General features: G+C 39.8%; 2 protein-coding genes across 4 annotated transcripts; one reads left to right on the top strand and one right to left on the bottom strand.

Moving 5' to 3' along the window:
- Positions 1–78: 78 nt before the first annotated feature.
- On the bottom strand, positions 79–6068 carry LOC108603694 (alpha-1,6-mannosyl-glycoprotein 2-beta-N-acetylglucosaminyltransferase). 3 transcript variants are annotated; one of them, XM_017992719.1, is made up of 10 exons: positions 5437–6068; positions 4091–4165; positions 3886–4014; positions 3702–3830; positions 3430–3629; positions 3124–3365; positions 2763–3069; positions 1995–2375; positions 1112–1326; positions 79–1051 (listed from the first exon to the last, which is right to left on the bottom strand). In XM_017992719.1, the coding sequence occupies exons 2-10, from the start codon at positions 4104–4106 to the stop codon at positions 829–831; spliced, it is 1842 nt and encodes a 613-aa protein (XP_017848208.1). In that variant the 5' UTR covers positions 4107–4165; positions 5437–6068; the 3' UTR covers positions 79–828. The 3 variants fall into 3 exon arrangements, with proteins under 3 accessions (XP_017848208.1, XP_017848210.1, XP_017848209.1); XM_017992721.1 differs by lacking the exon at positions 1995–2375 and adding an exon at positions 1654–1716 and having other exon boundaries at positions 5437–6050; XM_017992720.1 differs by lacking the exon at positions 1995–2375 and having other exon boundaries at positions 5437–6044.
- Positions 6069–6261: 193 nt separating this feature from the next.
- Positions 6262–13240, top strand: LOC108603696 (EH domain-containing protein 1). Its single transcript, XM_017992722.1, has 3 exons — positions 6262–7789; positions 12139–12312; positions 12376–13240. The coding sequence occupies exons 1-3, from the start codon at positions 6565–6567 to the stop codon at positions 12579–12581; spliced, it is 1605 nt and encodes a 534-aa protein (XP_017848211.1). The 5' UTR covers positions 6262–6564; the 3' UTR covers positions 12582–13240.
- Positions 13241–13562: the final 322 nt, after the last annotated feature.

Raw genomic sequence — 13562 nt, forward strand, 5'->3', positions numbered from 1 at the left:
GAAAGTACTAGAAGGTAAAAGCGCTTTCGACTAACAATTTAAAATAACAAATTACATTTTATGATTAAAAAAGATCCTACATACAGAGTTATACATGTATGAAAAACTATGAAACAAATGTTTACTATTTACATGCTTAGAGTATAGTATCAGTTATTAAAGAGATTTCGTTCTGCCCTATCTTGCGTAATGTTTATCATATTATGCGTATTCATTGGTACAATTCACTCTTCGAAGCCATGCACGTTAAATATATAAATATTTATATAATGTATTGTATGTAGTTTATGTGTGGTTATGACTAGTTTATGCGATTCTCTAATACGGCCTAGCAACAAGTATAAAGGGATCGTTAGTTTATAGCATAGCATAGTCAGAATGAACGCATTCAGTAGCCAAATTGATTAATTTTGGACGGAACCTAAAGAAATACATACAATTAATTTGAAAGCAAAACTAAACGGCACAATGTGAAATTTTTACGTTTGTCCTTATTAAGAACATGGCATGTTGTTGTTGTTGTTTATACAAGTCTGACTAGAGCTCGCAGTGATATTTATATAAACACTGTATATAAAAGTGTCCCATAATATAGTTTAACTGCACTAGATAAAGTTATTATCGAGTTTCGGTTAGTCGCCTATGTTTGTTTACAATTTAGCAGTACGTTTTCTTTTTCATAATTTTATGGCTATAAGTTAAAAAGATGCTGTACTACAAACTATTAGATTAGGTTTAGAATTTAAACTAAGCCTCCTTATTTGGCTGCTGCTATGGTAAATTTTTGGTAATCTCTCTCTCTCTCTCTCTCTTTGAGTTTCTCTAGGCTTATCTGGTTGGCAGCGTCATATTGAGGCAAAGCTCATGATCACGCAGATCACCCCAGCCGCCGTTGCCCTTGCGCAGCTTTGATTTCTTCATCAAACTGGGCACGGCCATGACCAGCGAGCGTGGAAAGAGCTGATGAGATTTACGTGCAATGCGCAGCACATGCTGCACCTTTGAGATGACCTGATTAGATTCACAGTTTTTATTCTTATGATGCACACCGCTAAAAGCAAAAACAAATTAGTTAATACAAGTTTTAAGTATGTAAGCTGTTGGCACTTACCACTCCCCTATGTGGAAGACGCGCGGTCCTTTGACAATCATGGCATGCAACTTGCGCTGCAAGCACTGCTGAGACACATGCTGCAAGGACCAGTCCCAATTGTAGTCATCGTACGAGCAAAAGTGTCTGGCACAGCGTCGTATGCTCATCCACGTGGTACGATTGAAGGCGAAGCCCATATTGTGCTTGCTGCTTATCCAGGGCATGGCCTCCACCTGGCGAAGTAAGAGAGAACAAACATTTAGTTACCTGTTGTCAGTTAGCTCAAGTGGGGGGCAAACATAATGAACAATGGAGCAAAGGATGGGTTAAGTCATGCAAATTTTATAAATATATCGAAACGAGTCAAGTTTGGAGTATCGAAGCTGGCAGTCACGGCTTAATCATGTGACTGATACTTACATGTGTGCGTGGGTATGTGTGTGAGTGGATAGCGATGTCAAGTGCATCGTGTGAAATTTGCATTAGTTTCAGAGCAAGTTCTATGCATATACGTATACTTAATATGCATAGAACTTCAGGCTTAGGTAGACAAGAAATACCTTGCGAAAATCATAGCGGATGCTTTGTGTTTCGATCTTGGCGAAGCGAACGCGTACGCGCAACTGTGTGTATTATTGAAATATTATTAATATAGCATGCTCACACAAAGAACACATTGCATAAAGAACATTAATTAATTGAATTGAACTAACAAAAGGCTAAGCTAAGCTAAGCGAATTTGCCAAAGCAGCTGGAGTGGGTTATGATTAATGCTGAGCATGCGTTTAAAGTAATAAACAAATAAACATAATTAGTGCTACACTAGGACAATGATTGGTTGGTTGGTGCAGTAAAGTAAATTTTTGGTTTTTTTTTGCTGTTGCTTGGTTGACAGTGCTACCTTCTGATAGACGGAATATAATGACGGCAGGACATGATAGTTCCATGTTTGTGCACCATTTGTATTTTTATTATTATTGTTGCTGTTGTCGTTATTATAATTATTATTATTGTTAAAGTTGGATGTGGCGGCTGTAGCAGTGATTGTGTTTATATTATTTCTTTTATTCTTATTGTTGTTGTTGTTGTTGTTGTCATTATTGTTGCTGTTCTTGTGGCTGTCAGCTGCATATGCATCAGCGGTGTCGCCCACATAGACTTTAAGATTCTTTAATGAAGTGCTTGATGATTGCGCTGATGATGAGCTTAGACTATGCTGTCTACTCGTTCCTAATACGCTGTTTGACGAGATCAGCGAGGAAGCATACGATTTTTTGTTAGTCTGCGCGAAGTAGAGAAGAATGCAGAAAATATATATAATGTATACATGATAATTAAATACGTGTGAGTGTGTGGAGTGTTCGTGTTCGAATTCGAGAGTGTGAATGAGTGTGATAAACATAGATCTGTTAATTACAAATTGCCAGATGAGTTACATACACATACATACATTCATATGTTAAGTGATGTAAGCTAGGCTAGTAAAGTTATATGTAGTATACAGTTTACAGTTATTCCAATGTTTTTTTTGATGATATGTGGACAGTTGTTAGAGCTAAAACTGGCATAAGCGTTGACATTTATCAATTTGCTTATGCTAAAACAAAATTCTTAAGCATTTTTAGACAGTCAAAAAGCAGCTTGGGTCAGCCCACTCCTAGAAGCTCACCTTGCTGTGATAAGTGTAGTAGTTGAATGTCTTCAGATAGGTGCCCAACGATAAGATGTTGCACTGTGGGCACAAGTCTTGTGTGCGCTGCTGCATCATGGCCAGCAGATAAAGAAAGTCCTCGGCCACATAGTGATCCTCCTCCAGAAACAGCACTGGGCCTGTATGAAAGCGAGTAACTTCAAGCTCATTAAATACACGATTTGCCTTCCACCACCAATGATGCTTGGTTTGCGTAAACTTGGCCTCTCTATAGTGGCCATATAGATCCGGATATAGTGCATTATTACAGCTGCTTATAATAGCTCTGAAATGGACAACATATTAGCATTAGCTATGCTATTCAATGGGCATTGCTTACTGTTCTTTTTTAATGTTTCTAGGGCAGTCATTGGGATCCACGCCGGGATATTCATTTGGATGCGTTTGTATAGAATACGGATAAAATATCTGTAGCACCTTGCAGAAGTCGATCTGCTGCACCAGATCGTTGATGTCATCGTCGTAATAATCATGCGAGAATACCAACAACGATTTGGATATATCACGCGCCTGCGCCAGACTGACAATCAAGTGGCGTAGGTAACTAATACGCGTATGCACCTGCGAGTAAAAGATGATTCTAGCATTGATCTCACTCTAAGCTTGAAACACGCCTTCTACGCACCTGTATGACAATTATCACAGAATCGTTTTGCAGTGGACCGAAAGTGTCTTCGTTAAGCACCATCTGCATTTCGTTGTATTTAACAATCTGTCGCCGAATTTCCGTTATATTAGGCGGTCGATAGATGCCAAAACTAATGGTTGTGGCGCTATTCAGCCCAGCACCAGCCAACGCCGCCGCGCTAGCGTTCAAAAGCAGCGCTAAAACACACAGCAGTATATAAAAGTTAGTAAGCTATGTAGGTTAGCTATCGATTAAAAGTCAATTATCACCTGAGCCTGAGCTTTGGTTGCGTGAATGTGGCGTTAGATATTTGTGCAGCGTAGCCGGCACCATGGACAATATGGCATCCACTGAATCATTTGTCACCGCCTCACCCAGCATAGTATCGCGACTATCCACTGCAAGCATCAACTAATAAACTCATTGCTCAAAACTTTCCATTTGCATACTTACAATAATTGAAGCTGTGATACTGCAGCAGCCCAAAGAGGAGTAGCGCCAGTATGAATATGCTGCGCATATAAAAATTGTTGCGTTTGCGTCCCATAGCCCCCGTATTAGGCAGCGGGATCAATATGCGACCTGCAACAAGTTAACGTTGTTTGTAAATAAGTTTTGACACTTTATTCTCAGATAGCTTTATGTTTATTGAGCGTACCTCTCATCTTCGACATGTTGCCACCTATGCGTGTCTAGCAATTAATTATTTTGCTAACTGCGTAACTTTGACCACCTGAAATACAGATAAAGACAAAAGTCATCATTTATCGTTTTTTCTGCCACATAAGATAAAAATTCTATTTCAGATGACGCAGTGCGTATTTGGCACGTCTGGGTGATAAAATTTGTTCAAATGATTAGCATTGAGCCTTAAGTTATGCCATGCGAGCTCTGAATTTTCCGTGTCACGTATACGCGGGGTGGGCAGACTTGTAAATAAACGATCGTTGCATTGCCTTAATTGGCATAAGTACATATAGAATGCATTTTTCGATTTGCGTCGCAAGCTGCAGTATTCGCATTAATGTGAAGAAATCTTCAACTGTTTAAAATATAATTCGACTCACATTAAGCGGTAATTAAATGTAGCGTATTTAATAGGAATATCAATTCCGTGTGTGCTCTTGCCAAGCCCGCAGCTTATATAAAAGCCAAACTATTAATAAATAAAGTTTATTCTTGTGAACGCCGTTAATTTGGTTCCTTTTGACATTTAGTGTAGTAGCTACAACGTCATAAGTCACTTGCTTAATCAAATCAACAAATTTCCATAAATAATTCTGCTTTGTCGACCTACTCAAGTGGTAAATATAGTTGTGACTGTGTGAGTGCGTGTGTGTGTGTTTCCATACGCCCCCAAAATTAACCAAGCAACCAAATGGGGTACGGCAAATAAAAGTAGAAGTAAACAAGAGCTTTGCATGACTTTGAATTTGAACTTTTGACATTGATTGAGAATATTATTGATGTGTGCATGGGACACAATCGGAAGTGCAATGACTTCCATGCGAAATGTTAGTAGCTACTAGCAATGGGGAAGTAAAACAGGTAATCAGCTTAGCTAACTTGTTACGAAATACTCTGACACATGTAAGCGAATCGTATTCGTTCCGTAAGCAAAACAAAATTGAAAAAGAAAACCACTATACTTACAATATCAATTGCAAAATACTCTATAAAGCTTAAATTCGATTGAAAGCTTCTTCGCATAGTTGTGTCAAGTTACTTATTACATATAAATAAATTTGCAAATGCATAATATAACATAAACATAAATAGCTATTGTTAGATATATCATTGCCGTGCCAATCAATTTACATGTGTCACAAGCTTGTCGATCAAACTCAAATACCCTTCGTCAGTGTATGATAAACAAGAGCGTAACGTATATAAACACAAACATAAAAGCAGAGCTCTCACTTTACATTGATTGCGGCTGTTGTATAATTTCGATTTAAATAAGCTAAATAAGGCAAAAGTTGTGTGTTTAGACATTGGACTTACCTTTGGCTAAATTTGCAAGTGCACAATGTTCTCGTCTCGCCTGTCGGCATCGTTGACCAATCGATTTTTCACACAACATCCCAAATGCAGTTCAGGCTGCTGCAGTTCTGTTGCCATTGCCACAATTTGAAACATTTTGCAACAGCTTTGCCTTGTTTAAATAATTACCCCCTACGGCTGGCAAAGTGGCTGTGTACATGTATCTTATAGCAAATACCTCACAGTTAGTTAGCTATTCGCGCGTTGCGAGTTCAGATTCACGAAATTTCAATACACACACACACGCACATAATAGATACAAACGCACTGCTGCTGGGTCACACATACACGCACGAAATTATATGAGCGTTCATCTTAGAAGATTTCAAACATTCAATGCTACATTTTAATGGGCAATCTAATGTCTACTCAGTCGCATAATTGTGCACTAAATTTATATATTATGTTCCCGTTCTCTTTTATATACACAAAATATTTTCTCCGTCCGACCGTTGCTTACTTAGCGCCACTGACTTTTGAACAGCTGTTTTTTTAGTTGTAGCTGTTGTTGTATTTTGGGTGTTCGATACGTGTTTGATGCTCGTTTCAATGGTATGAGTTCGACTCAAATGAGTGAGCAATTGGAAACCTCGAGATACTATGTTCGACTCAAAGGTTCGCCTGCCGTTGCCGACCGTGCTGCAATGTTATCGATGAGAACTTAAAACAAGATGTAAACTGCTTACTAAAACGGCTATTCAGTGTGACCAAATTGTTAAGCAGTTCACTGTTCGATATGCTTCCCATCGCTATGAATGTCACACACTATCGATATGCCAGCAAAAAACGCCACATCTTTGTTGGGCAGTAAAAAAGTCAACAGCGAGCAATTTTGTATTCCAAAAATATACGGAGGCGCGTGAATCATACGCGACAAAATTCGAGTACATAATATATCAAGTATTCATATTGATATTCAATTTTATATTACACGTATACGCAATACGTTGTATTTGCCTTAACTTAGACCGTCACCGTACCGATCCGCCCCCCTTGTCAGTCGTGTGACTACGGGAGAGTGTTTTTAGTAAATTACTATATATTAATAGTTGTGTTCTGTGTGTGTGTGTTCAACATAAAAAAATAAATATGTTCAGTTTTCTAAAGCGCGAGACTCGCAATCAAGAGGTGGTCGAGAATGCCATTGGCGAGTTGAAAAAGATTTATCGCAGCAAATTGTTGCCCCTGGAGGAACACTATCAGTTCCATGACTTTCACTCGCCCAAACTTGAAGATCCTGATTTCGATGCGAAGCCCATGATATTGCTTGTGGGCCAGTACTCCACGGGCAAAACAACCTTCATACGTTATCTGCTGGAGCGTGACTTCCCGGGCATACGCATTGGTCCAGAGCCCACAACGGATCGTTTCATAGCTGTGATGTATGACGATAAGGAGGGCGTCATTCCCGGCAATGCGCTGGTGGTTGACCCAAAGAAACAGTTCCGCCCCCTGTCAAAGTACGGCAATGCGTTTCTAAATCGTTTCCAGTGCTCGTCCGTAGCGTCGCCCGTGCTGAATGCCATCTCCATTGTGGACACGCCCGGCATACTGTCAGGCGAGAAGCAGCGCATCGATCGTGGCTATGACTTTACTGGCGTCCTAGAGTGGTTCGCAGAGCGTGTGGATCGCATCATTTTGTTGTTCGATGCCCACAAGCTGGATATATCCGACGAGTTCAGACGCTCCATTGAGGCGCTGAAGGGGCACGATGACAAGATACGCATTATACTAAACAAGGCTGACATGATCGATCACCAGCAGCTGATGCGCGTTTACGGCGCGCTCATGTGGTCTCTGGGCAAAGTGCTGCAGACGCCGGAGGTGGCGCGCGTCTACATTGGCAGCTTCTGGGATCAGCCGCTGCGCTTCGATGCCAATCGCCGCCTGTTCGAGGATGAGGAGCAAGATCTGTTCCGTGATTTACAGTCACTGCCACGCAATGCGGCGCTGCGCAAGCTCAACGATCTGATCAAGCGTGCGCGTCTGGCCAAGGTGCATGCCTTTATTATTGCCGAGCTGCGCAAGGATATGCCCACGGTGTTTGGCAAGGACAGCAAGAAGAAGGACTTGATTAAGAACCTGGGACAGATCTACGATCGCATACAGCGCGAGCATTCGATCTCACCTGGAGATTTCCCCGACATTAAGAAAATGCAGGAAGTGCTGCACCATCAGGACTTTACCAAATTCCATTCACTCAAGCCACATCTGCTGGACATTGTGGATAATATGCTGGCCAAGGATATTGCGCGTCTGATGGAAATGATTCCACAAGAGGAGCTAACACTCACTACCGATCCTGTGGTTAAGGGTAAGTGTGTCAAAGCAAGCAGCTCACGTCACGCTGCACTACAGCACTTAAGCTTTAGAAGCCACTTGAACACTTGAAACGCTAAAGTCGCGATAAGTGCGTCGATTCATAGCCCCTATGCCTATGTGTAATTCACCGATATCACAACCAGAAGCTGTGAATAAGAGTGTGGGTGGGGGCGGGGTGGAATCTTGTGATGGAAAGTTCGTCCAACAAGTGTTTTCATCTTTGCTTTGCGATCTGCGCACGCGTAAGTGCAGCAATAGAGAGAAAAAAGCGCTTAAATGACCCAGTTAACAAATAGTCATGCCAAATTGTGCAAAACTAGTTTGTTCACTCACAGTCACCGCCAATAGTAGAGTCACAGTCGTGTATGTAGAACGGCGAATTTAATGTTTGGCACTTTATTGTTGTCGCCGCTATTTAATTAAGTTTTTAATTGCTCTCAGCAGTTTGCTACTTTTTTTCTTTTTTGCAATTATGTAATGTGCTGAGCGAAATACATATATGTATGCATGACTTATAAATAAATAAATAAAATGTATACTACTTGCTAGGTAAACATAGCGATAAGCTCTTGTGCACTGATAAGAAGGCATTAAAACAATTTTTTGTGCTATGCTAAAGCTTACGCACTTTTTGAAAAAAATTAAATAGAATATTTTGCTAGTTTCAAATAAAATTTGCAACAAATAGAACTGGCTCTAAGCGAGCTTTCATATATATATAAAAAACATATCTAACTTAAATGTGTCAAGCACTGATAAGCAACAAAGTCTAATGCACAAGAAACATACTTTGTCTAATATTGTTGCTAATATCAAACATTGTGCTTCGCTTTCGTCATGCACATGTTGATAAGAATGATTATTGTGGTTGAAAGAGAGAGAGACAGTCAAAGCCGGCATGATGTAATGCATTGGAAAAAGCGTCAATATGATTGTTTCGTTGGTTTAAACATGAGTCACATCAATGAGTGGCACTGTCTGGCCAAGTGGTACAGTTAGCCATGATGCACATATTTCACAGTCCAATGCACAGGCAGTTGGACCACTGTCCAAGAGACGCAGCCAAAAGCTCAGGCAACCATGACGATGAGCACACGCATGGAAACTAAACCAAGTCCCAAAGCGTTGCCAAGCGCGCACTCAAACAAAACAAAGTGAAAATCTGTTTGTCGATTAAAATTACACACTATTTATTTATGTACACTACTGCATACGCTGAAGTGTAACTAGCATTAATCATTAACCAGTTGTCAAAGTTAGTTACACTTGTGTCTTTAATTGTCGCCGAACTATGAACCTGTTACTAACGACTGTGGCCTTTATTTGGGTTCAAGGTCAATAGCACCCATTGCTCTAAATACACAGCCAATGCTTGCCTTAGCAGCTGCTTGTTTTCACCCACTGTATGTATATTTTAACACTCCACACAGCTGTTGTAGGCTCCAAGTAATTGTAGGCCAAGTCAACTTGTTTGTTATGGTTATGGCATATGCCTTATCTATTCTGTTGCCAGGCGTCCTTAATAGATAAAAACGCGTAAGCTCTGGGCGCGGTCTTAAGATCGAATTTGGGCAAGAGCTGTTAGCGCTGCTCTAATTTATAGCAACAAAGAGTTGGCGTTATCACAGCCACAGCCACAGCTGGGAGATGAGCAAACATTAAGTAATATTTAGAGCACATGACATGTGATTATTGTTATTATAGTCAGTAGCTATTTAATCGCAAAATGTTGTGTGGCCAGCAATGCGTTTGCTATTCGACAAGCGTGTTTGTAATTAAAACTGAATATAGACAACAATTGAAACAGACAAAGAGCAATGGCTCAATCAATAGATTTATACACAGCAAGAAATCCAATAATAATTTTAATATTTCTTTTGAAAATTTATACTCAAGACTTGCGCAATTGCTTGTCAATTCATTGCATTTATTTCTAATGCAGATAGATTGCTTACTCAAGAGTTATGCATAACTTTATTGATTTGTAACAGTTTTTTAAATAGTTGTAGCTTCAGCGTAAGCATAAGCAAACAAAAGCCTACTCAAGCAATTGGCTGCACCTCTCATAGTTCGCCTGAGGCCAGGTTCTAGATACATTTTTGATTGCTGCCTGAGGCAACCTGAGGCCGCGTATCAATTTATAGTTGCAAGTCGGCGCCGACTTGTCGCGTGTGCCGCCAACTAAGTGGCTCATCCTCATGCACTCACAAATTGTTTTTGTATTCGACTAAACGCAGGAAGAAAGAATTTATTTAATGATAGCAGAACACACACTAGACAAATGTGCATTAGTTTAGAGAAATTTGAAGATCTGTTTGCCATATTATAGTCGAAAGTGGCTGGGGGCCACTTGACTGGACTATTAGTACATTTCACACGACCTTGTATTAAGTATGCGTATATATTATATACAGATTTATTTTGGCTGCGATACCAAACCCATTAAATGCCTTAAAACTGATGTCATTGTCATTGGCGCGATCAATCGATGCGTCACTTGTTGAGATCTTGTGGTATGTTTAATTCGATATGGGCAAGTCCCTTAAATAAAACTCTGCAACGAGACAAGTGTGAATGAACTTGCCGTTTAAAATTACCCTAAAATGCAGCATGTAATGAACAGAGGGAGAGAGAGAGTGAAGAAGAATGCACTGATAAAACGCAAAGCGAACAGAACTACTCGAAATCAAAGTCAAGAACGCGACGCTAATTTTGTGTGTCGAATCCGCGTCAACTGAGTGACAAGCTCCAATTACTCTACACTAGCAAAGAGTATCAAATTTGCTTTGCTGTTCGTTTAAAGAGACTATAGAGTCTCAGCAGTGTATTTAAAAATTCGTTGTTTTCGTTTCGTTTTGTTTTCTGGCGTCTCTTTGTTTTGCTTGTAATCTCAGCATAGTTTGATTTTCAATTTAGCTTTTGTTTTATTGCTTTTCCGTTTTCGGTTGCGGGCAATTGACATTGGCATGTCAAACTTAGACACACTGTGCAGCTGAAATAAAGTGAGAGCGTTGAACAGTGATTCCAACTAAGTCATTGATTAGCTGGCGGAGCATAAGGCCATGTAATTGTCTGATAATCCACTCATAGGAAATAATGAAAGTTTCTGTGAAAGTAAGACCAGGACAAATGTTGCTACTTCAGTTTGTTTGCTATATGTATTTTTATATTTTTATTGTTCACCACAAAAGTTGTTATTTTTCTTTGAATATATTTGGGCTTATGTTTACTCTTTTTGCTTATCTTGGGCAAATATTATTTACCTACCCACCGTTAAAGTTATTTAGCCAAATGTACATATGTTTATATGGCTGTGTGTGTATATGTATGTGTGCATTATCAACACAATTGCAATCTTAAAATGTTTAGCAATATGTCGCTAAAAAGTTTCAACCCACTCATAACCCACTCTGGTGGGGTTCGTGCTCTGTTTCCGTTCTTTCACTATTTTTGCGAAACGTGGAGTGGAGTCTTTTTAATTTTTGACAATAGCACACTAATTTTCAGCTGATTTCCACGTGTGCGTCAAATAAACAAATTCAATGCTTTGTCACGCTCTTGCACCAAAACCTGCAGCTAGTGCAAACTCTTTGTGTGTCTCTTCTTCTTGACGCTGTGTGAACTTATATTTCTTCTATTGCATAGCAGCGGCGGCGCAGGAGACGGAACAGGAGCCACAAGCTCTGACCCCGACACGAGACAGCCTGGGCGCTCAGTTTGCGGAGCGCTTTGATCGCTGGCTGCAGAATCTGCGCCAGCAGCAGCTCAGCTTATTCAGCAGCTGCACCAGTAGAGTAGGCAATATCGATAATGATACTGAAACTGAAACAGAAACAGAAGCTGTCAGAGAGCCAGAGTCAATCACAGCGCCAGCAACAGCATCAGATAGCGGTATTGTTATCGCCGATGGCGCAGCGGTCGCTGATGTTGCCAACGATTTGCACTCAGAGTCAGAGTCAGAGCACGAGCCCGAGGCAGAGCTTGAGCCAGAGTCCGTAATTGATGTAAGCAAGCAAAACTATTTGTAATATCGTAGCAGACAATAAAGATCCGCAAAATCATAAGCAGCGATGTAATAGTCCACTCGTTGCTACTAGTACGTACTTAAGTCGGTCGCCTGGGGGCAGTCGCTGTCTCGAGTCTGGCCCTGGCGTCGCTCTCAATTGGAGTCTAAACGAACCGAAGGTTTTTAATTGCGCCAAATTGAATGTTTGTGCACGGCAAACGCAACGCACAATTTAGATTACATGTTTAATTAATAACTATATACACACATATGAATGTCTACGTGCTTTGCTTGATCAATAACTAATGCTTGTGCCTTTTATTTGTTTCTTATAGGAGGTGCCTTCGAGGGCGTCATCGACGACCATGTCTCACCGTTTGGTTACATGAAAGGCGAGGGCATCGACGCCGGATTCGGTGAGCACGAATGGATTTGCAACAAGGACAAGCCACGCACAGATACCATTTTCAACGAACTGGGTCCGGTCGATGGCAAAATCTCCGGCTCAAGTAAGTTTAACATATTAATTGCTAGAATTCATTTAATTAACTTTTATATTTTGCAATTTACAGCTGCCAAGCAGGAGCTTATAAAATCAAAACTGCCCAACTCTGTGCTTAGCAAAATCTGGAAATTATCGGACATTGATTGTGATGGCTTTCTGGATTCGGATGAATTTGCACTTGCGTTACACTTGATCAATGTGAAGCTGGAGGGCTGTGAGCTGCCCACTATGCTGCCGGAGCATTTAGTACCACCGTCGAAGCGTTTCGCTTAATGTTGCGTGCCCGCTTGGACATACGCCCACAACCACAATGACCTTGACCCAGCCAAACACACACACCTTCTGGACGGCAGTTAGCCGCCAAATCCTGCGCCTCAGCGCTGCACTCTGTTCGTTCTGTTTCCGGTTTTATGGCATGTACGGAAATTGTTTTTTTTTATATGTACTCTACTCGTTTACACAATTTGCTATACTGAGTATTGACTCACAAACGCACGCACTGTAATATACAATATCAGCAAAGTCTAAATTCAAAGAATTTACACAAGAAATATTTTTGGAACACTGACCTTATTTAAATTTATAATGTGAGAATATTAAAATGAGAAATTATAATGAAAATAGAAACTAGATAGAGGAATTGTACAATAAAGGCGCACTTTATTGTTGTTTTAAGTTTAAAGTACATACTGAACACTGTTCTCTGAACTACTACAAACTATGTATAATAAAATGGCAGAATGCGAGAAACGTATACAATATTTAGATTTAAATATGTTAATGCCTATTGAAGTTAGCCCATAACTGAGCCACTTTTGATATACGATTTATACATGTATATAAAATGCATACATATATACACATTTATACAATGCAATCAAGTTAATGTCGTTCGAAAAGTAACATTTATATTTATTTTGCAATCTTATATATTTAACAAAGTGCTTCACTAATGCAATGAAAATGAAAATTTGTGCAATTCGATGTTGATTTATTAGTGCTTCTTTATCATTTAAATTATTTAGAAAATTCTTGAATGTGAATAAAATGAAAAATAAACTTATTTTAAAACTGTAAGCTGTATGTTTGATATTTTGAAAGTAGGCGCCAAGGCTTGGAAAGCTTCTGCTCTGTTGTGCTGGCTGTGTTAAGCACACTGTCATCCACAAGAATATAAAAAAATTAATTCGACAAAATATAAACTGTAATTCATTTAAATGCATTCACTTATGGAAGAAAAACACTTTTGTTAAC

The sequence above is a fragment of the Drosophila busckii genome, chromosome 3R (assembly GCF_011750605.1).
Source record: "Drosophila busckii strain San Diego stock center, stock number 13000-0081.31 chromosome 3R, ASM1175060v1, whole genome shotgun sequence".
In the NCBI taxonomy this organism is placed as follows: Eukaryota; Metazoa; Arthropoda; class Insecta; order Diptera; family Drosophilidae; genus Drosophila; species Drosophila busckii.

Coding starts and splice junctions, on each gene's coding strand:
- LOC108603694 (XM_017992719.1), bottom strand. Junction 3,366..3,429: donor CTGTGATAATTGTCATACAG/GTGCGTAGAAGG, acceptor TTTTACTCGCAG/GTGCATACGCGTATTAGTTA. Junction 3,070..3,123: donor AGAAACATTAAAAAAGAACA/GTAAGCAATGCC, acceptor TGTCCATTTCAG/AGCTATTATAAGCAGCTGTA.
- LOC108603696 (XM_017992722.1), top strand. CDS start 6,565: ATGTTCAGTTTTCTAAAGCGCGAGACTCGCAATCAAGAGGTGGTCGAG. Junction 7,790..12,138: donor TACCGATCCTGTGGTTAAGG/GTAAGTGTGTCA, acceptor TGTTTCTTATAG/GAGGTGCCTTCGAGGGCGTC. Junction 12,313..12,375: donor TGGCAAAATCTCCGGCTCAA/GTAAGTTTAACA, acceptor TGCAATTTACAG/CTGCCAAGCAGGAGCTTATA.